The sequence below is a fragment of the Micromys minutus genome (genome assembly GCF_963924665.1).
Source record: "Micromys minutus genome assembly, chromosome: 1".
NCBI lineage: Eukaryota > Metazoa > Chordata > Mammalia > Rodentia > Muridae > Micromys > Micromys minutus.
The window spans coordinates 113,135,986-113,159,646 of NC_137969.1; the positions used below are offsets into that span (position 1 = coordinate 113,135,986).

Below are 23,661 nucleotides of genomic sequence, written 5' to 3' on the forward strand. Positions count from 1 at the left end.
AGTTAAAGACTAAAAGCTTAAACACAAAGGCAAGTAAATGAACTGCTTTTGACAAAAAATACTAAAACATTTCAGAGGAAAATAACAGAACTCAGCATCTTTTGCACTATATATAATAAGAATTGTAGTTAATAGAAATGGAAAGAAATGAGAAAATATAAAGCATACCGTAAGAAAAAAAAACTGTGAATAAAGATGACTCTGATATGACTCTCTTATTAAGTTGATTAGAGAAAATTGTCTAAGAAGGCAATATAGATAGACTCACAGCTTTAAAGATGAAATAAGGGAAATTCAAGATATTTTTCCACAGACTGGAAGTCATCATTCAAAACAAAAGCAAGTAACCAAACACAAAACTGGAAGGCCACATGACAAGGTTTGACAGTAGGACAGAATAGTAAAAGGAGGAGACTGTGTTACACAGTGGTAGAAACCAACCAATGTAAACTGTAGGGGACGGGGAGAACCTGGGCCGCCAAGCAGATCTCTTCAGGTCAGGTCCCCAGTTTGCTGTCTGGGTGGTAGAGACTTAGGAGGAAAAGGAGAGTAAAAAGCAAAAAAATGTACTTTGAAGGAGCCTCTGATTGGACTCTCTAGTATTAGCTAAAAGAAGACAGTGGGAAAAAGGGTCTGTGTCTGAGAGGAATTGGGGGAAGAGGTGGGAGTTAATATAATAAAAACACATGGTTTGGAATTATCAAAGATTTGGTGATTAAAAATTTAAAAACCAATTACAGAAACTTTCCTTAAAATTAAACAAAAAGTGGGCTCAGAGCATTAAACATCCTCGGTTAAACTGAACACCAACAATATGAAATAGAGCCTTGTGTTAGAAACTTCACATTTGGATGGTGAATCCCCAGGGTGAGGTGAAAATCCTATAAGTGAAAAGCAGGGAAAGTCAACATATTCTACAATACAAACAACGCTATCAACTACCAAATGGCTGTCACAGAAACTCACAGTGGTTGGGACAGCATGCACTAAACTTGTTTAAGTCCCAGGCAGAACAAGCCCCATCCAAGTTATAGCCATGGGGTGATTGGCAGTGATTGGAACTAGACAGTTTTCCCTAAGAGTTCATAGTCATTCCTCACTACGCTCTAGTGAAAGACTACACACCCGGAATACTAGACAACTCAGGTCGAAGTCTTAATTTTCAAAAGATACCAATTTGGGTGGGTTGGAAATGAGGGGGTTAGATGGGGGTGGGAGTGGAGAGTCAGGAACCCACCAGGCAACATCTAACGTTGATGTTTATATCTGATTATACATAGTAAAAAAAAAAAACAAAAACAAAAAAACAAGAGTTGTATTGAGATGCACAGGAGAATACAGACCTTAAGACAGAGTTCAAAACAGAAATGATACCAACGTGGTCCAACCAGCAATACAGAGAATCAGATTATATGAATTAGAAAAGCAAACTAAATAAAAAAAAAGAAGAAATTGTGTTTTATAATATTTGAAAATTCCTCTACTATAAAATACATTGTCAAAGGAGTTAGTAAGAAACTTCTGATTATACAAAGTATACATTACATGCTCAAAAGAGGACAATAAATATTTGACCTTAGAGAACAAGTTACTGGTGTTCTGTTCAGTAAAATTTCCCGTTCCTATGTGTTCTAAGGTTTTCCTTATTTTGTCTTCTAATAGTTTCAGTGTACCTTGTTTAATGTGGAGATCTTTGATACACTTGCACTTGAGCTTTGTACTCAAGGAGATAAGAAAGGGTCTATTTTCATTCTTCTGCATGCTGAGTGCCAGTTGGACCAACACCATTTGTTGAAGAGCCTGTCCTTTTATCCACTGAATGTTTACAGCTCCTTTGTCAAAAATCAAGTGACCATATACTTGAGGGCTCATTTCTGGATCTTCTATTCTATTCCATTGATCCACATGCAATTTTGTCAAATAATTTCTGAGCAACTAGGGAGATTACTATGTGGTTTTTTTCTTTGAGTTTGTTTATATGGTGGATTACATTGATGGATTTCTGTATATTAAACCCTCCCTGCATCCCAGGAATGAAGCCTACTTGATCATGATGAATAATCATTTTGATGTGTTCTTGTATTCTGTTTGCAAGGATTTCATTGAGTATTTTTGCATCAATGTTCATAAGTTAGATTGGTCTGAAGTTCTCTTTTCTTGTAGGATCTTTGTGTGGTTTAGGAACGATGGTTATTGTGGCCTCGAAAAATGAGTTAGGTAGTGTTCCATTTGACTCTATTTTGTGGAATAGTTTGGAGAGTATTGGCATTAGGTCGTCAATGAATGTCTGATAGAATTCTGCACTGACCCCATATGGACCTGAGCTTTTTTTGGTTGTGAGCCTTTTGATGACTGCTTCTATTTCTTTAGGTGTTATGGGATTAATTAGATGGTTTACATGGTCCTGGATTAACTTTAGTATCTGGTATCTATCTAGGCATTCATCCATTTCCTCCTGATTTTCTAGCTTTGTTGAGTATATGCTTTTGTAGTAGGATCAGATGATTTCTTGTATTTCCTCAGATTCAGTTGTTATGTCTCCACTTTCCTTTCTGATTTTGTTAATTTGGATACTCTCTCTTTGCCCTCCAGTTAGTCTGGCTAAGATTTTATCAATCTTGTTAATTGATTTGTTAAAATCTTGGTTTTGTTGATTCTTTGAATGGTTCTTTTTGTTTCTATTTGGTCAATTTCTGCTCTGAGTTTGATTATTTCTTGCTGTCTATTCCTCTTGGCTGTATCTGCTTCCTTTTGTTCTAGAGCTTTGAACTGTGCTGTCAAGTTGCTAGTGTATGCTCTCTCCAGTTTCTTTTTGGAAGCACTCAGAGGTCTGAGTATTTCTCTCATTGATGCTTTCTTTGAATCCCATAGGTTTGGGTATGTTGTGCTTTCATTTTCATTAAATTCTAGAAAATCCTTAATTTCTTTCTTTATTTCTTCTTTGATCATGGTATTGTTTAATAAAGCATTCTTTAATTTCCATGTGTATGTGGGCTTTTTGTTGTCTTTGTTGTTATTAAAGACCAGCCTTAGACCATGGTGATCTGATAGGATGCATGCGAAGATTTCTATTTTCTTATATCTATTGAGGCTTGTTTTTTGACTGATTATATGGTCAATTTTGGAAAAGGTGCTGTGAGGTTCTTAGAATGAGTTTGATTCTTTTGTTTTCGGATGAAATGTTCTGTAGATGTCTATCAATTCCAATTTGTTCATAACCTCTGCTAGTTTCACTGCATCCTTGTGCAGTTTCTGTTTCCATGATCTGTCCATTGATGAGAGTAGGGTGTTGAGGTCTCCCACTATTTTTGTGTAAAGTGCAATGTATTTTTTGACCTTTAGTAGGGTCTCTTTTATGAATATGGGTGCTCTTGTATTTGGAGCATATATGTTAAGGATTGAGAGTTCCTCTTGACAAATTTTCCCCGTAATGAGTAAAAAGTATCCTTCACTATCTTTTTTGATAACTTTCGGTTGAAAATCTACTTTATTTGACATTAGAATGACCACTCCAGTTTGCTTCTTGGGGTTGTTTGCTTGGAAGGTTTTTTTCCCAACCTTTTACTCTGAGACAGTTTCTGTCTTTGTCTCTGAGATCAGTTTTCTGTATGCAGAAAAAAACCTAGATTTTGTTTATGTATCCAGTCTGATAGCCTATGTCTTTTTATTGGGAAATTGAGTCCATTTATGTTAACAGATATTAAGAAATAGTGGTTGCTGTTTCCTGCTATTTTTGCTTTTGGAGGTAGAATTGTGCCTGTGTGTCTTTCTTCTTTTATTTTTCTTGCTTAGGTATTTTCTTGTTTATACTAGGATGTAGTTTCTCTTCTTGTATTGGGTTTTCCACCTATAATTCATTGTAGAGCAATATTCATGTGTGTGTGTGTGTGTGTGTGTGTGTGTGTGTGTGTGTGTGTGTGTGTTTGTGTCTGTGTGTGTAGGAATGAATAGATGGATGGATGCATGGTGCCATTATGTGACTGCATTTGTGTGTGCTTGTACCTAGGTATGCATTGCCTATGGAGACTCAAAATTAATGTGGGGACTCTTTCTTGATGGTTCCCCCATCTTATTCTTCCCAGTGGAATCTGTCAATTTAACTAACAACTCCCCAATGCTACTAGTCTAGCTAGTCAGCTTGTTCCCAATAGTCCCTTGTCTGTTGTTGATGATGGCAGGCAAACAAGCCTACCTGACATGTATACAAATTCCTGACATTTGAAATGCAGTGTTCTCTCTAGCATGGGAAGTGGCTTGTCCATCTCCTGGGGCCCAATGTATACTTTTAAAAGTCTAACTATTGATGGCTACTGTAGTTGCTACATGTAATTACAACAGTTGCAGCCCTATTAGCCAGGATGATAATGAAGAAGAAGGCAACTTGAACTACATAGTGAAGCTGTTAAAAATGACAAGAAGAGATACTTACCAACATCTATTAATATTCAAGACAGACACTATCTTTGTGTTTCCTATTCTTCCAAATAAACACCACTGAGGTGATTTTATTGACTTGATCTCTTGGGTAGAGATAAATAAAAATAGATAAGGAATAAATAAGTGAATGTTCACTGAAAGAGAATATTTATATAAGTTACTTTTCCATGTTGATATGATGCTATGCTACCTATGAAAAATAGAGTAGGTTCCAATTTTTGATTTAAAAGGAATTTAATAAGATACCATTGAGTGAGAAGGAATATAAGAAGAGTCAGACAATATTTTTTTCTTTTATGTACTTTATCAATATCTATGTGAATGATTTCATGTATATGTGTACCTGGAGTATAAAATACAGGATGGCAAACATACCACAGCTTACATGAGCAGGTAGAGTTAGGAATTCCTTGGCTATGATATAAAACTTGGCTACAATACAACAGAGACAAAGGGGAAAAATCAGCTTAAGAGAACTGATAAATTCATTAGAAAGATTACTAATTTCTCAAATTAAAAATTGAATTTTATAAAAAAGTATATGCTGTGATTGCATTTAAGCTAACAGTACCTATTAATACCTATCTATCTATCTATCCATCTATTTTTCATCTATTATATCATTTCTAGCTATTATTGTATATGTATATACATACATCTTTTATATACTTTCTAAGCTTTGTATATGCTCTTACATGTCAATGTTATAAGATAATATCATGGGTAAAGTAAAAAATTTCTATAAACTATTTTTTCATCTCTTTGTTTTTAATTCTAGGGAATCCTTCTAATAAAAGTGACCACTGCTCTAGGGGCTGTGATCTGTGTCTCTTCAAAGAAGCCTATGACTTACATGCTAAGGTAAGAGGAAGGCTAGGCTAGAAAGACCATGAAAACAGTAATCACTGGTCATTAGCTCTGATTTCTTAAAATGTATTTCCAGGTTGAGGGTAATTTATTCTTTAAAGCAGGTTTTAAAGTGTGGGGTATGCTAAAGTCGCTAATGTCTGACAAATCTACAGAGCCAATAAAGTTTTATTACATTCCATTCAGACTTCTTTATGCTATTGAGAAGTTTAGTTTAAATTAATCTCTCTGGGTGACTGTCCATCTTAAGAGGACAATTAGAAAATGTGTAAATCATTCTGTATTTCCAGAACAATAGACAATATTTAAACCAGTGTAGAAGCCGTATATACTGATTTTTCAATTATGCTTAGGAAAAGTAATGCACATCCTTTCTTCTTTTAGTTACGCACATATTTTCTCCTCCCCAGCTTAGAGTGATCATAACAAGGGATATTTGTCAGGGAGAAAAATATCTATGGGCCTGCTAGGGCATCAGCCTTTTAATACCTTCCTTAAAGCTCTAATACTTACTGTTATTAATAAACTTTGCAACTAGGAGAAAAAAAGAAAGATGCTCATGAGTAAAATCAGTATAAAAAAACCAAAATATCCCTGTTTTATGATTTTGTACATTTAATTAAGCATTTTCTTCCTTCTTTTCTACTTTCTTTTCTTTCTGTTTTCCCTCCATTCTCTATTTCTTTCTTCTTTCTTTCCTCGCTTTTCCTCACTCCTTCCCTTCCTCCCTCCCTCCCTTCCTTCCTTCATTCTTTCCTTCCTTCCTCCTTTCTTTCTTTCTTTCTTCCTTCCTTTCTTTCTTCCTTTCTTTTTCTTCCCTTCCCTTCTCCTCCCCTCTCTTCCCCTCCCTTTCCTTTCCTCTTTTCTCTTTCCTCTCTCCGGCTCCCTCCTTTTTCTGTCTTTCTTTTTATAGTACGAAATGAAGCACAGGACTTGTCCCCAGCAAGTGTGCACTGTCCTGTTCAGGTGTGCACTGTACTGTTTAGGTGTGCACTGTACTGTTCAGGTGTGCATTGTACTGTTCAGGTGTGCACTTTACTGTTCAGATGTGCACTGTAGTGTTCAGGTGTGCACTGTAGTGTTCAGGTGTGCACTGTACTGTTCAGGTGTGCACTGTAGTGTTCAGGTGTGCACTGTAGTGTTCAGGTGTGCATTGTACTGTTCAGGTGTGCACTGTACTGTTCAGGTGTGCACTGTACTGTTCAGGTGTGCACTGTAATGTTCAGGTGTACCCTGTAGTGTTCAGCTCTCTACTGTTCATATCTATGCCCAGCATTCCTCACACTTAGTTTTGAGACAAGGTCTCTCTAAGTTGCCCAGATAGGCTACAAATTTGCAGTCCTCCTGCCACAACCCTCTTCACAATGACCCATCATTTGGACACACCAGACTCCTAAATAGACCTCATTTTCACGTGGTACCTGAAAATACAATTGATATTCATTGAGCAGCTACAGAGGAGTAAGGCTTATCCTGAACTGGGAAGAGCAGCGTTGGTTCTTCAGATATCAAAGTCAGAGAACCATTTCAATTTATGGTTCTAAAAAGGCAAGGGTGCTGGCTATTCTATGCTAGGCTGAAAGAGAAGCCCAATGGGGTTGGTTGCTAGATGGAATGTGACAAGTTTAACCCTGAACTGTGAAGCCCAAGATTCTTTCTTTCCTGTAACAGTCTTTGGTTAACACATTGGTGTGGATTTCAAAAGGAGAAACAGTATTGTTTGGTTTTAAAATTTAGGCTTACAATTAGAAGCTCCTATATATCTATCTATCTATCTCTCTCTCCATCTATTTCTATCTCTCTCTCTATCTCTATCTATCTATACTATCAATATCTAATTTATACATCTACATCTATATCACCTATATCCATATCCATGTCTATAAATCTGTACATATGTATGTGTATATGTATATGATGCATATGTATATGTATGTCTAGGTTGACTTTTATCAAACTGAGATCTGATCTGTATGAGACAAGTGTCTCTATTCTAAGACTAAGTCTTTGATTCACGGGCTGTGTACACCTATATTCTATAAGCGTGGCATGGATGTGCATGTACATCTTCTGTTGGTAGTCTGTTTGGCTTCTCACTACAGCCTGGGTCCTATGCTCTCAAGACATAATTTTTGAAATATATTTAGTGTATAGATACAAATATTTAATCTTTAAAGAAAATATAAAGGTTTAGAAAACTTTCTTGAATTTTGAAATTCATCTACACTTTTTTATAACTTCACAGCTGGAGGTGACATTCATTATTGCTAGTTGTAATGTGGGTAAAATGGTCTAATAACTGCTTCTTCAGCATCTAGCGTGGTATTATTACCATTCTAGGAGATGTGAAAGAGCCAACAAGATATACTGAAGCTGACCTTTGTCATGTTTCCTAGAGAAACAGAATAGATATTCATAGACTAGACTAACCAAATAGAAAGCAATACTAATGTTCTCTAGCATAAGACACCTGCATTTACACAGGTCAAGATGGTATTGGCACCCATTTCAGTTTTCTTTTATTTTTATTTATTAAATATATGTATATGAGTATTTTCTGCATGTCTTTGCCCTATGTCTTTGCCCTATGTGCATGTCTGGTACCCTTGTGATCCCTTAGGACTAGAATCATATATAGATGCTTGTCACCTGCTAAGGGGCTGCTGGGAATCCAACCCAGGTCTTATGGAAGAACAGCTAGTGCTCTTAGTCAGTGAGTTACCTCTCCAGGTCCCGTTTCAGTTTCCTATAAGGGAAGATAGACTATAACAAGAAACCCATAAAGAAGTGCAATCAACTCATAATTTAAATGACTACATAACCATATGGGGCGATTCAAAGATCTCATCTTTTCTCCAAGAATTTTGACACTCTTCAGCTCCCTTAGCAATGAGGTAATTAAGAACACCACTGTGAATAATCTGATCTGAAGGATTTTTATTGATTTAAGAGCTCTATAAGGTAAGGAAGATAAAAGGGACCACAAGAAAAAGTGTCTCAAATTCATGGCTGTCATAACTGGATTTTGTTCTTAAAGTAATCAAACCAATCAATTCTAAATAAAGAAATAAGCCTTGTGGGGTTCAGCAGGGATTTGATGACATATTGACTCCACCTGGGTTTCTATAGTGTTCCTGGTTACTGCAACCTGCCAACTCAAAGCCGAACGTGGCGATTGCAAAATAAACTCTGAGTTATGCTGAAACGTGGATCAGCATAGATCAAGGAATTTCAAACAACTCACCCCTAACAAATGACAACAGAAAGCATGAGAGAGATCATGGGTTTTAAGGCAGCTGTTATAAATTTAACATCCAGTGTTCTAATGTTGTGGGCTTCTGTCCTTCAAAGTACCTTTTCTAACTAGCCTTTGTATTACAACCTTCCAGGAGACTCCCATACATGAAACAGGTAAACCATGAGATGTTTTGGTGGAAACAGAAGAGAGGGTCCTGTTGGGTTAACCACTTTCCCATTCACCAGCTCCCTACCATAGCAGGGCTCCCAAATATCATAGGCTGGATGACAGGTCTTTATGTACAGTATCATGTTGCATGATTCTTTCAAGTGCTAATAAATTAGCATCACAGATACTGTACAAGTGCTGAGTTTAAGATTATGCTGATGAAAGTCCTAGGTTAGGGATTCAGAGGTTAATAGGGTCAAAGCTAGGATGCAATGGCCTACTATATAGAAGTGGACAGAGTCTTAAGAACTCAAATCCTGTCCTTTTTTTTGACACCCAGATACCTCCATTTTCTCCAAAGACTGGCTGTGTAAAAATGTCTTTTGCTAAGAACTGATACAAGGTACATTCTTTTTTTCACTGGGAGCCAAGATCCTGATTATGGCATAGCATAATCATGATTACATTTGCTGTTTAGTTGCAAGAACAGTTATAAACGCGATTTAGTGTGCTTCAATGCCATGAACACCCTGTGCTCTTACCCTTGTGCAGAGAAGAGCTTTAGAGAGAATACCAAATAAGAAGCAATGCAAGAAATATCACTAACTTATTTTGTAACCATAGATTTCATTGGTCATCCGGGAGAAAACACACCTGAATGTAGGTGAACATTTCATCTGCTATTAATAAAATATTTCATTTTCTTATTGATTAATTCTCCAAACAAGGGCAATAGTTTGGCTGCTCATTCTGTGGAGGAAAGATCTACCATGTGGAGACCTGGAGATCCTAAAGATTATTTAGGAGATATGTCTTACCTAGAGGAACTGGAAAAACATCACTTTTCAGTTTGGTGAGTGACTGTGTTCTGCATTTAAAATTTTTAATGTAGACTCCTTGACTCTAACAAGTCTTTGCCATATTCTCTTTTTATTTATTTAGTCCACAAAAGACAATTACACACTCATTGTGCACTATAGTCCGCCTACCCTGTCCTGGAGATATTCACAGTCCATGATAAGTGTGGATGTATACATTAGTGTGTTATGAGTGGTTCAAAAATATTTTCACAAATCGCCACATAGAAAATATAATGATCAAATTGACTAGAGAACAAATAAGGTTGTAAGCAAGTCTGAAAGAGGGGCCTGTGATGCAGAAATAGTGCGGTGGAGGCAGGGATGGTAGGGTGGAGGCAGGGATGGTAGGGTGGAGGCTGGGATGGTAGGGTGGAGGCAGGGATGGTAGGGTGGAGGCTGGGATGGTAGGCTGGAGGCAGGGATGGCGGGGTGGAGGCAGACACTGTGCGGTGGAGGCTGGGATGGGATGCTGAACTGATGTGGCTGGGTGTGCATGCGGAAAGCTTGCATTTACATAACATCTGTGACAACCTTAACTCTGTTGTCATTTATTACTCTCCTCATGTTTGTGTTGTATTTGTACAAACACGTGTGACACATGAAACAAGATGCGGGGGGGAGTGTGAAGAGTGGAGGTTCTCAGAGGAAGGAAGTGCATCACATTCTAGTGACAATTTGTCTGAGAGCCACGGTGGCCATGTGACAGAGGCAGTAAGCTTATGAAGGAGAAGAAAGAGACAGCAGAGCCATCTCAGGTCCTGTGTTTCCATCACCGCCTCTCTCTCTCTCTGCCCACCCCAAGGTCTTTTCCTTGAACGGATTCCTGTTGGGCAATTTATCTTTATTTATCAATGTTTACGCTTCCAGCCAGAGCTACTGGCTTGAGGTTTTAACACTAACTCTAATTGCATGATTGAATTGCATGTTCTGTGACTCCTGCTCACATTTGCTTGACTATCATGCTCTTAACCCATCTACCCATGTTTCAAAAGTGGCAGGACTCTGGTCTTCAGGCTTACGAATATATCGTTTTCTATATGAAGTTGCTTAATCCCCTTTGAGCATCTGTGCTGCAGAAGGGAAACATTGGCTTCACCTCTGTGGTTTCACATTCACATGCACCTCTCTGAGCAGCTCCATTCCGGCATTCCCACCTAGGCACTCATTTCCTGCCTCCAGAGTTTTTAATTTTCCTTCCTGCAACCTGTGTACAAGCCTTTGTCTCCATATACCTTACATTTGGCATGCCTGAAATCTAGCATCCAGTTCTGTTGACAGGCCAAGAGGGAGCTGGATACTCTGTGGTCTGCCTGCAGAAGTATCTAAATGAATAGCGGAAGGAGGAGAATCACTTTCTTTATGAGGCCTGTTTGAACAGTGTGCCTCTACGGCAGCTGTGTCTTCTCTTCCTCTGCTTTTTTTTTTTAAATCTTTTAAGTGATATATTTTTGTTTGTTTTTGTAACTGATAACTTGCTCCACCCCTCACCCTTGTAGTGAATGTGAGAGTACAACAGTAATTTACATAGAGACTGGCCACTGGGTGCAGGCAGATTTTCAATAATGAAAGCTATTGTCAAGAGCATTCTTAAGATAAGCTCTAACTGAAAGTCAAAATCAAGGACTGTTAGTACTAAAAGCTTCGACACTTGATTATGGGACCCAGAGCTGAGATGGCAGCACCTCAGGAGATGAGTTTGTGGAAGGGAGTTAGGTCACCAGATGCACTTCAAGGAGAACATTAGAACAAAGGCTCTCTCCTGTTCCTGTCTGTGGATTCCAGCCATCACGAGATCAGAAACATTTACCCCGATGTCTGTTCTCTGTCATGTTATACTGCATGGATACAGGCTCCAAACGGGACCACACAACTGTGAACTATAAGTTTGGGAACCGTAAGGCCAAGCAAACTTTTTTCTCTTTGAAGATACTTAACTCAGGTAATTTGTCACAGTGACCAATTACTGACTAACACAAAGGTGGAGGAGGTTATTCAACAGTTGTCATTGCTCACAGACATCTTCCTTTTTGTTTGCCAGACACACTAAGCAGTAGATGACATGACAGCTTTTGTGTTCCATGCCTTCATTATCTGGAATGTTCACCTACTTCCTACAGCTATGCTTAATTAGGACATATGACAGATCTCACCATCAGTATTATGTTTTAGGACAGGCTATGCCTGGTGATGAGTCATAAACTTAGAGTCCACTTAGGCTCTGACTATTCATCATTGTTTCCTTTACATATTTACAATAACTTCAAACGGTATTTTTGGTGTATTTGCTCATTTCTGCTCTGTCATGTTATAGCAAAGCTGCAAATAAAAGGGCCTCTGAGCTGCTTCTAGCTGAGTTTTCAGGCCTAAGACACCCAGTCCTTGCTTTAGAACTTGATCTCATAAGTTCATGTGTGTTGAGCCAACAAACAGAAAGCTAATGAGTGAACATTTATTCTTCCTTTCATCGTCACACCCTGTTGGCTGTTACATCAGTTACGTTACTTCTAATCATTTTCTTCTCTTGAAACTGCTTCTATTTTTAGAGGGGGATATAAAAAGATTTACACATTTTTGTTTTAACCAGAGCTAAGGTTATGGAGGTTTGCCGCACCACTACAAACTTCTGTTTTCTCTGTTTCTGAATTACAATCTGAATAGTTTCTATAATTTTTTATCACAGCTAGTAAAATCATGGGGTAGTGCAGACTTTTCCTAAATCCTCTCCAAATCCTCATATGATACATTTAGTATAAAACACTGAACTACCTGGTTTCAAAGCTAAATATGGTACTAAGTGTATGCTTACCTCAGTGAGTTAGAATGATGTCTTTCCCTCTGGGTGTCTGGATGCTCTGTCTTATACTCTGACTCACACTGGTAGTACCATGCCTCCTTTGTAGCTACCAATTTTGGAAATTGGTAAATTGGTAGATTTCTGAAATCCTCATTTCTTTTCAAAAGAAAATTTTAAAAATCCCTTTTCCCCCAACACATGAACACACCAGCTTGTTCAATGCAATTTAAAGACTGTTTAGCTTTTCTCTCCCAGCCAACAAGATAGTCAATCAATTTTCTTGGGAGTGTAGAAGAGAATACTATGCCTGTCCTCTCAGCTGGCCAGAAGAGTCCTGGAAAGCTTAGGGACACTCCCAGGAGGAATTGCAACCCACTATCTTCCAGGGTACAAAGCCAATGCAACATTATGTTTACATTGTGTTCTGTCATGTACATACTCACGTGATAGCTTGGGTGTCTTCTGCTTGTACGGTAATTGCCAAAAGACCCCCAGTTCTTTTGTAAACTGCAAGTATTTAATAAATCCCTCCAGAACTGATAAGTGAGCAATAATCTAAAAATGCCGGCATTTCCAGAGGAGTATTCTGTATACTTGAAGACATTCTGAGCTAAGGTCTCTTTTGTGGCTGTTTGTCAAAAGGCTGAGAATTGACTGGTACTGTTTGTTCCCATTGGCCATCATTCCCTCTAGGAATGGTCCTATCTTCTGATAACAGACCTCTCCATCCCCATACCTACATAACCGAGGCTTGGTTGATCTGTGCAAGGTTCCTGCGACCACTCAATTTGATGAGGAATTGTCAGGCCATCTGAAGAAGGCCTCCACACTCTGGCCCAAGGTTTTGTTTTGTTACTTAGACATCCCTCCTCTTTCTCAAGGGGTTGAGCTGGCAACCTCTCAATGGCCACACCCTTCTTTCTGTTCATAGTTATCAGTATAAATAACTTGAAACTAAAGGCCAGAAGTCTGTTGTCAGTTGTTACGTTTCATCAGTCTAGGTGGCACACTTAGTATATGGATAAAATCGGCTAATGAGAGAGTGGGCAGTAGAAGGTATGACAGTGTTGGGCTAACAAGAATGAAATGATATGAATGTGTGGGAAAACATATAGCCCCATTCCCAGTCTCTGTTGCCTTTGATGGTTGTGGTTATATGCAGGAAGAGATAGTCAAAAAATACTAAATGCAAGTTTCTATAAATAGGAAATGCATATGTACTTAATTGTATACAGTGCAGAGGAGCATGATGTAATCCTGCACCATCTGTGTGTCCAGCCCTAGCTATGAATCGTTACTTGGATTTTTCTTCATGCTAACAGTACCATCCATCCTTAGTTAACGCTGAAAGCTTGGTCACCAGACTGACTGTCACAGGACCCCAGGGTGTATGTTCAAGTAATTCTTGCACACTGACCTAGGAGTATGTGCAGTTCCTGTTACCTCTTTTCATCTTGTCACATTGGCTTTGTACTGTCTGTCATTACCACCAGAAGAATGAGTTCAATGCACATCTATAAGATATTTGGAGAGAAAGGCTATCCTCACATATCTTTACTACAGCATCATGCTATAATTGGTCTCCTTTGCTATTAGACAGGTTTTTTAAAATACCTTCCTATTCTTAATATATTCATTTAACATGACCATGAGTTAGTATGCACTAGAAAAACATAATATACAGAATTTGGTTCCAACCATAGACTCAAAGAACTGTTGGTGGTGGACAGTCATAAAAATATGCCCTGCAGAAAAGAGGTCTTGTTTTATTTTAGGTCAGAAAAGACATTGTCCACTGGGAAGCTTTAATTTGACTTTTTTTTTTTTCCAGTGAAACCAGGGACATTGGGGAGAAAGTTTATAATGTCCATTTAGTTAATTACATAAATAACCACTCATTTGGCCGTTTAAACATAGCCATAGAATCCTATTGCCTGAGGAGAAAATTGGGTTCTGGGCTTTCTAATGCAGCACCTTAATCTTTGTGCAGTGATTTGTCTGAACCAGGAAGCCAGGGTCTGTGTTAAGTACCTCTGGAAGCTGCTCTAATAGGTGTTAGAAAGCAGCAGATACCACTCTAGTGGTTTAAAGAAGTTAACACAGTTTTCCAAGGTATCTAACTTCCAACTGGGGAGAAGATTTCCTGTCAGGAGCCAACCTTAAAAGAACTCCATTACTATTCAAATGCAACGAGGCGGTTAAGCAACTGGAGACTCAGACACATTCAGAGCAGGAAGGGATCTGGGGGATGACTTAGTTCTGCCCTGTCAGCTCATACAAGTTGCATAAAGCTGGGACCTGTCAGAGTACAGTGATTGGCCTGAGGTCATAGAGCTGGCTGTACCGGAAGTGAACTGGATCCAACTTCCTCTTGCTCTGTCAATTCATCTCAAGTGTACAGCCTAAGCTCTCTTGAGAACAATGCTGCTCTTTTTCAGGCTCCTGTTTCCTCTCCATTGCATAAGGCTTTGATATTTATCAATGCATTGATAAGAGGGTCCTGATTTCCCAGAAGGTCGTTTAACAGATTAAGGCAAGTTTTCTTTTGTCAGGGAAGGGAGGGACAGATGCTTGCAAAAGGCACACATTGCTGGCCCTGCTTGTACACTGAGACCTGTAAGAGCTTATGTAGCTGCACTGGGTGTGATGCTTAGGGAAGGTGTGAGTGAACTCTGCGGGAAAACTATCGTTAATACATGGGATACACTTTACTTTTTATAACACACATGTGAGCTGACATGGAAATAGAATGCAGATGCTTCTTTGATTGGCGTATTCCCCAATGTGCTTCTGTAAAACACCTTCACATATGGTCTGCCTCATTCCTGAGGAATGACTTATGTCAGACAGGCAGAGCAGATTGATTTTACAGTGAGCACAGAGGTTGATGGATTGTACATTGGAGGGAAATCCTTGTCTCAACAATCTAAACACTTGGAAATTAATGTTGCCTTTTGGAAAAATCTTTCTTGATATGCCCCTGATCCTTTCTAAAGGGGTCAAATAGAGTCACACCTGTAATCTCACCATACAGAATTGTCTAGGTGCTTAACGATCAACTCAAAATTAAAATTTTCTTCTTGTTGTTAAACATATGCTGAGAACTATCAGGTCAAAAACTGGCAGTGTTGTCCCTAAGGAACCAACTCCAGATGGTTCATCATCTACCCATACCGTAACCAGAGTAATTCACTCTAAAGTGGGTAGAGAGCAATATTTTTTTCTTAGTTTTCAAGGGCATCTTAAGTACACAATTCTTGTGTTAAGTAGCATTCTTGAGCCCCACCCCTTTTCTTTAAAATTTTTGCTCTACAGTGTTTTTCACTGCATTTTCACACCTGTGGCAATAGACTAATCACAACCACTCACAGAGCTTTGCACATTGTAAATCTTGCCCATTCACTCCCCTCCTCCATTTGATGCTCATAACTGTCATGTGATTGGTTTTAGCTGGGAATCGAACTTAAGGTGCTGATACAAAAATAGGAAAGCGTCATTTTAACACCAAATCACATCTCCATCCCACAGTTTATTTTTTTTATTTCAAGACTAGGTTTACCAGAGTTTCTCAGGGCCAGCCTTGAACTTGCTATCTTTTGCACCAAATTCTCAGGTAGCCAGGATTGCATATTCTTGCTGTATATTGGAGTAACTCCTTAGTGATTAGGCTGTGTGCCTATCAAAACTTTCCTGATGCTGCTGTGCCCCTGTAATATTTTTTACACTGTAGTTTGTCACCTGCTTCCCAGTCTCAGAGATACATGCAGGCTTCAGGTTTTGTATGAAATGCCCTCTAGTCAGCCCCCCCCCCCCCCCCCCGCTAGCATCAATGGAATAAAGAGAAGCCACCAAGAAGAGTCATATAAGCCAGAATTAGAATGGATCAGAAGAACAAAACACCTGTAGAAAGCTGGGCTTGGGGGCATAGGCCTGTTCATGGCACTACTTGGGATACGTAGGCAGAAAAATCTGAAGCTCAAGTTATAGAGGTCATTCAAATAAAAACAGTCTGGAAAACTTGGTGAAACCCTGTCTCAATGGAAAAAGCAAAAAAAAAAAAAAAAAAAAAAAAAAAAAAAACCCTGATGAGCAAGCTCAGCAGTGGAGCACTTGGTTTACTTACAAGGAGAACCTACATTTAGTTCTCAGCCTCATAGTAGAAAAACCAAATACAACTATGGGGCATGTTTCTGGAAGTAGTTGACCCATGAGCCACATGCAGGTAGGTGTGTATTGATTGATACTTTCATCTTATAAGACTTGTTTGAAGTGTGGCTGTGTATCTATCTGGAGGTCTTGATCTTAGTGGTTAACTCTATTATCTCTAGGGGCATAATCCCTTAGCTCAAACTAATTCACTCTACGGTTTCAACTAGGCAAGTCAGGAGTGTGCAGAACCATGAAGGCTCTCCAATTTATTAGTGAAATGGAGATAGTGGCACACACCTATTTTAAAGTAAATTCAAATATGAAATGTTGGATAGAGAACAGTGGAGCTGGAGGTACAGCTTAGTAGCACAGAAAACACTGTTGCTTGTATAAGGACCTGAGTTCTGTCTTCAGCATCTAAGAGATGCTGAAGTAGATGGTAATAGTAAGTGCTCAATAAATTCACTAAGTGCTAGAGATTATTACTAGCCAGATGTCCTTGACACTGTGTTCCACAATGATTCTTGCCTATATTTGAGCTATTGACATTTTTTTATTAAGAAAAGTATCTTGCTATTAACCAAAAGATCTTCTACTGGCACATAGGATGTTAGTGATGAAAGCTAGAGGGATAATCATGACACATTCTTTTTCTATTCATTCATTCAGCACCACGGCAGACACATTGTTTTAAGCTCCTTGCTTCTATGGGTGCAGTTACTAGACACAGCCCAGCTGGTCTCTAGGCAGGGTCTCTGAAAGGTGTGTTGGATTTTTAGCTGTGTGCTCAGTTGGAGGACTGTGTGAGGAGGAATTCCCCCTTCACCCTCTTGCAGATTATGAGCTGAGTTTTATTATCTGCAGCTGTGTGGCAGGGAGCCCCAGCATTTTGCTGGCTCGGACTGCCCGCAGCTCCTGATAGGCCAACTGCTCTTCTCTATGATCTGGCCTTCTTCCGTGTAATCAATTGTTCTATGGGCTACACAGGGGAGTCTCGTCTTGGGTGGGTCCATTCTCTCAAATACTAAGTCAGGAAAGCGATTTTTTGTATTCTTTCTCAAAACCAACCAACAAACAAAACCAACAAACAAACCTCCCAACAACAATAGCATCAGCAGCAACAGCAACAACAAGAAAAAAAACCCAAAGATACCAAGAACCAAAATGGTTTATCTTCTATAAAGAATACAGTGGATGGAGTAAAACAACAATGGTGGTTTCCAGGTTCAGTATCTAGTCACAAAGGAAACAGGGTCAATTAGAAGCAAATTATTACTATTAGATGCCTTCTCCTTCACCACTTTTCACTAAGCTGAATGAAGTCTGTGTAGACTCCACCCTCATTTCAGGTAGGGAACCCTGGATGGTAAGAGTCACAGGGTCTTCTCTTAGCATCGTATGGGAATCCATCCTCCCAGGAACTCAGTGGGGACAGGGGACTGCTTTTGCAGTTGCAGTGACTGTTTACCTACCCGTTCTAGAATTAAGCATTCTGTGTGTGGGAAGACTGCAGGACTGTCTACCATTTCATTCTATGCGCAGACTTGAGGCTGGGATAACCCTGTTGGTCTCTGATGATCCAAGTCTGATGATCCTGTTCTCTGAGAATGCTCTGCAGTAGTGCCTAGACTATATGACTATAGTCTCATCTCCCAACATCTACTCTTTCTTTCAGGTGGGTTTTGGATCTACTTTTATGAGCATCACTTCACTCCTCTTCTGGAGCTAAGTAGCATTCCTATTTCCTACCATGCCGTTGATTTTTAGGAAACTCATGAAAAAGATATTCCCTAACAAGATCTCTCCTTGATCAGTATTTTTAGATATGCACCAAGGCAAAATGGCTCTGACAAATAGTCTCTCCTCTCAGACATCATAGTCTACTAGACTGCTAGATTGACAAGAAAAACCACAGTACTTTTGACCTAATCTATTTCCATAAAAATAGTATAACAACAGTAAATTGACATCTTCTGGGACCCAAAGCTTTGATCACTTTGATTTCCCTTATGTTTAAAAGTAAGAGCTTTACACTGGGTAGTGGTCCTCATCTTCTACTTTATCTCTGTATTTATTTATTTTTTTTTGTTTTTAGTATTTTCAAATTTTTATTAGTTATGTATATATGTGTGCATGTATGCATTTATATGGGTAAGGTTGGCATGGCATATGTGAGAAGGGGAGAGAAGAACCAATGGGAGTCAGTTCTCTTTCCATCATGTGGGTTCGTCCTTGACCTCAGGTCTGCGGGATACGTGGGCCACCCCATTGGCCTCTCTTTCCTATTTCTTATCAATGATACTGTCTCCAGTGAAAGCGGTAGACAAGAATCTATCATTCAGTATGAATAGTCAGGTGTTTGGTTCTAGCCATTGAGATGTGAAGGAGGACCAGTGTATGTTTCCTTTCTTTTGAGAAAGAAAAAAGCACCTTTTACCCCCTTTGTCATACCAGCCTTGTACTTCTCCACAGCTTTTGCCCAAAAGTTTCAAGGCATCAGATAATGAAAAGAACGGTTGTTCACAACAATCAGATGAGCATTTAGTAGCTAGTAACTGGAAAATATGTCGTTTTGAGTCAATGAGCCTCTATAAATGTGTGTGTGTGTGTGTGTGTGTGTGTGTGTGTGTGTGTGTCCTGTGTCTTTGTATATGGATGCTCACTCTTTCATTCAGCATTTAGCAGGTTTTAGTTGTAGCCCATCTTCTAAACACATAATATAGTCACAAACATAGATTTATTCAGAACTCTCTAATACATTGTGTGTCAGTAGTGATTTCTTTTTAGTTTAATATGTCTTGGAAATTGAGCACAGTGCGTTGGAGGAGGCTCTTCTCCATAGACACCACACTGATTCAGTTGGGAAGATGGAGAATGAGGTGAACAGAATTAATTTAGTCAACTGTCTGGAAACCTAACATGACATCAGTGATAAGACTTAAATGTCCAGGAACTTCAGCTTTTGGTGTCTCTCTGAACTCAAGCATCATGATTTAAATGATGAAAGGGCAAAGCTGGGCACAAAGCAATGTAGGTATTCATTTGATGCAAAAACTCAAATGACCAGTAAAACGGATAACGCACTGTTGTAATAGTTTGCAAACAGCATCAAGAAAACTATTGAGTGGTGTGTTTGGAGCTTCAGGCATTGTAAATTCTTTCACTCTCATATACTTTATGCCTTCTTTAATAAAGTGGAGAGTCTTGGGCTAGCTTCATTGGTGACGGTAGGTGGTCATTCATTTCGCAACCCACTAATTTTCATGATTATTCAGTATTTTATGTTACCTAAACAGCTTTGGATTTTGTCTTGCTCAAATTGTAATATGGCAATAGCTTATATGATTTCGGATCCATTAATTCAATGGGTGCTTTCGGCCCAGAGAAGTTACTCCCTCGTCTCCCTAAAACGAGCACAAACTTAAGGGTTTTAAGTGTGATAGCGACATATAAGCATAGCAAAAAAAATACACATCAGTGATACATTTACCTACTGAGTCATGGTGAGGGCTGTGATGCACACAGAACATCACATTAGCTCTCAGTTCCCTTTATGGAGACAAGAGTACAGCTACCTTAAAGTAATCTATGGTTTAACAACTGAATCTTATATAATATGGGACACACAATGAAGCCAAGGTTATGTCAGTTTTTAGGAACATTTTATTCTAAATGTTTTTACACAGCTTTTACAGGAAAAGATCAGGGATGTACCGTAAGTATGTGCCATGTTTTACTTGGGCCTCCTTCAGTTTCTTTTGCTCTGGTCTTTGCTACCTAAAGCTTGAGAGCCACCGATGGCCTCTGCTCAGTTGTCACAGGTTCTGTGTCAGTGTGAACACTTGGCTTTGTCTTGTTTATTATGTTTTAGGACCCTCCAATTTATCCTGAGAATTTTTTTATGGTTGGAAGTTCTTAACATGAAAATCTATGATTTTCATTTTTAAATGATTAATATCAGTTTTGCTCACTAAAACCTCAGTAAAAAAAAAAAAAAAAAAAAAAAAACCAAACCATTGTTCTGTCATAAATTTCTCTCTCTCTCTCTCTCTCTCTCTCTGTGTGTGTGTGTATTTTACTTACGTATCTACCCATCTCAGGATGTAAACACCAATTAGTCATTTGATTATTTTATCAAAATTTCAATATTCTTTACCATCTTCCTGTGTCATCATTTCATGAATAGAAATCTAAAACTAGTGTTAAATGACTCTTCATTAGAAGTGCTGTAAACAGCAATGCGTTGATGCACAGCATTACAACGATGATTACCTGATTAACTGATTGGATCTTGTGGCTTTGTGGTCTGTCTTTGACCATAATTTTGTCACAAATGAATGAAAGGAGCCTGACTTAGTTAAATTAGGGATTTGATGGCTGTGGCGAAACATCATGACCAAAACTACTGCAAATTGTCAATATGTCTGCTGGGTAGTGTTATGTCAACGTGGTAGCTCTGTGCATTGCAATCCCACATGTTGTCTTCTCCCCTGTCTTAAGTCCTGAATCTCTTCATGCTTAAGAAAGATAGTCCCTTAAGATTCCAGTTGCCCACCGATGTCCATGTTATAAGTATCAAACCAAAGATGCAATGTTACATCCCGTCATCACTACACGATACTCAGAAACTTTCTTAGACAGGACATCTTTCTCACACCTTCATTCAGACTTGGCTGAAATTGTTGCTCGAGAATGTTATCCTCTGAAGCCTTTATAAGACTGGCATCACTATAAACTCCAATTTGCAGCCAAACCCAGAGATCAACAATGGTAGAATGAATGCAAAAACTGTGTCATGTACACACAGTGGCATTTTTAGTAGAAGGATGATGCCATGCTGTTTGCAGGAAGATGGATGAAACTGGAGGAGGTGATAGTAAGGGACTTAGCCATTCAGACAAGCAAACGTCACATTCTTTTTTTGTTTCTGGTTTCGATGTTTTATACAGATCCAACAAAGCTTCTCCCCCACCCCCCACACACAATCACACCTCACACATGTTATATATAGAGAGACATAAAACTGGGTAGAAACAGATTGGTAGGAGGTGGTAAAGGGAGAAAAGATGGTAAGATGATATGAAGGAATATGCTCAATATATAGTATATACATTTATGGAACTTTAATAAAAAGCTGAAAAAATATAAGCACAAAAATGTGCTGCTCCACGTTGTTTGTTCATGTTGATGGGAAATGATAATAATGCTTCTTAGTTTCCCACAATGCATTCATCTTACCAGCATTTAATGCACTGGAATGTGGGGCAGGGCTAGCCTCCTGTCCATCTGACTACAACAAGAGTACATTCTGTTATCAACACACTTCAGAAATTACAAGAAATCTTCTTATGCCCTTCCATGTGGCTGAGGTACATTTGTCATCAAGAGAGCGCTTTTGACAAGGTTTTACTCTTGAGGGTGCCTTAGAATCCTCAGTGCCCCATGATACGTCCTTGTAACACCTCTACCAGACATCTTTCTTTCTTTATTCTGGCTGCCACACTATTGTGATGACTCCTTTATGGTTTTCAAAACCAGAAAAACTGTCTAGACTATTTCATAGGCATTAATTTTAAGCCTCTGGCACGATGGGAGGGTGGGGATGCTCAGGGGTGGGTAGGGCATAGTTTGTTGACAGGACCAGTGACCAGCAAACCATGTGGTAGCAACCTGTCTGCAAGCAAAGCTATGAATTACGGGAAGACCTCAGAAATGGGACGCCCGTCACTGGAGTACAGGTGCAAGTTTCCTTCTAACTGTTTTTTCCCTTTGCTTCTTGGGAGGCTCATTTGTTGTTCCCCACGGACCCTCCACAGGAGAATTGCACTCAATAAGAGTAAATCTTACATTTATTCTTATCTTGGGTCCCTTTCTGATTCTGGCTGATATCAGATTGGAACGAAATGGGGAGGGGGAGTAGCTGAAGAACAGTAGAACTCTGGATGTCTTAAATTAAAGTCGTTCAGGGATTTATCAGGCTCCAGCAGTCTCCTCTAGATAATTCAGTTTATGGATTTGGGGATAGAGGTTCTTATTCTTATGATAAATTTGATTTCTCACCTCCCTCTCCTCCCCCACACCCACCAAATCTTTCCATTTTAATTTTACCTCTAAGCAAATATCAGGCCAAAGAAGTTTCAAACAAGAAGTTTGGCTTATTCTGGTATCCCAGCTCTAGGTTTAGCTTGCAATCCCTTTTGCTACAGCACCTCCTCCGTCCCTACTGCATCTCACCTCACCCCTCTTTCTGTGGATGTTAATCAATAACTGTTCTTTATCTGCTTTATTTTTTTTCAGGAGCACAACATCCTCCATCTTGTATAATTTTTAATAAGTTGGTGGTATCATGAAATTGCTACTCATGGATTCCATTGTCTCTCTGCTTCTTTATTTCTCTTTTTTGGCTTTAAAATTTCATCTAGCAGCTGACATTCAAATCTGAACATCTCCCAAGTCCCATTGCTTAGATAACTTTCAGCTTATTATTTAGGAGTGCAAAATCAAAAGATACAGACCCTAAAGCTTTCCCCCAATCTGACAACTATGTCATCTTTACACACACACACACACACACACACACACACACACACACACACACACACACTCACACACACACACACACACACACTGTTATAGCATCCATTCAAGGCTTGAGGGTAATTTATAGTCCCTATATTTGTTTGCTGCATTTCATTATTGATTTATTCAATATGCATTTATCAGTTACTTAGAACTCTGTTAGGTTCCAGAGATAGAATGATGTATAAGATAGTTATTTTACCTTTGCAGTGCAATTGGTGTGTGTCACTATAAGTGGTATGGTTTTATTTCATAAGGGGTTTCATAGAGGATGTGAAGTTATTAACACCATTCTATTACTCGTCCCTTGTACTCAGCCCTTCGGCTTTAAGTGTATCTTGTTGATGCTTGAGATTTTCTAATTAATATCTAGCATAATACATGCTGTATACCAGTCGCTAGCACAATGGATGTGGTATTCTAATATCTGTATAATGCATATAATACTGAGAGAGCCATAATGATTTTGTATTTTAGACCTGATAACAAAAATTGTTTTATAGTATCCACTTTCTCTCCTGGTGGGGAGTAGACGCTTTCCACTTAGACTGTCAGAAACAGTATCAAAG

General features: G+C 38.9%; 1 protein-coding gene across 1 annotated transcript in view; it reads left to right on the forward strand.

The window, feature by feature from the left end:
• Positions 1–23,661, forward strand: part of LOC308438465 (uncharacterized protein) — a gene marked incomplete at both ends in the record, with an annotated part of 253,517 nt that overhangs the window by 119,273 nt on the left and 110,583 nt on the right. Inside the window, 2 exons of the mRNA XM_080939852.1 lie at positions 5,216–5,298; positions 9,439–9,563. Coding sequence (XP_080795978.1) covers positions 5,216–5,298; positions 9,439–9,563 — 208 coding nt within the window. The remainder of the gene's footprint in view (positions 1–5,215; positions 5,299–9,438; positions 9,564–23,661) is intronic.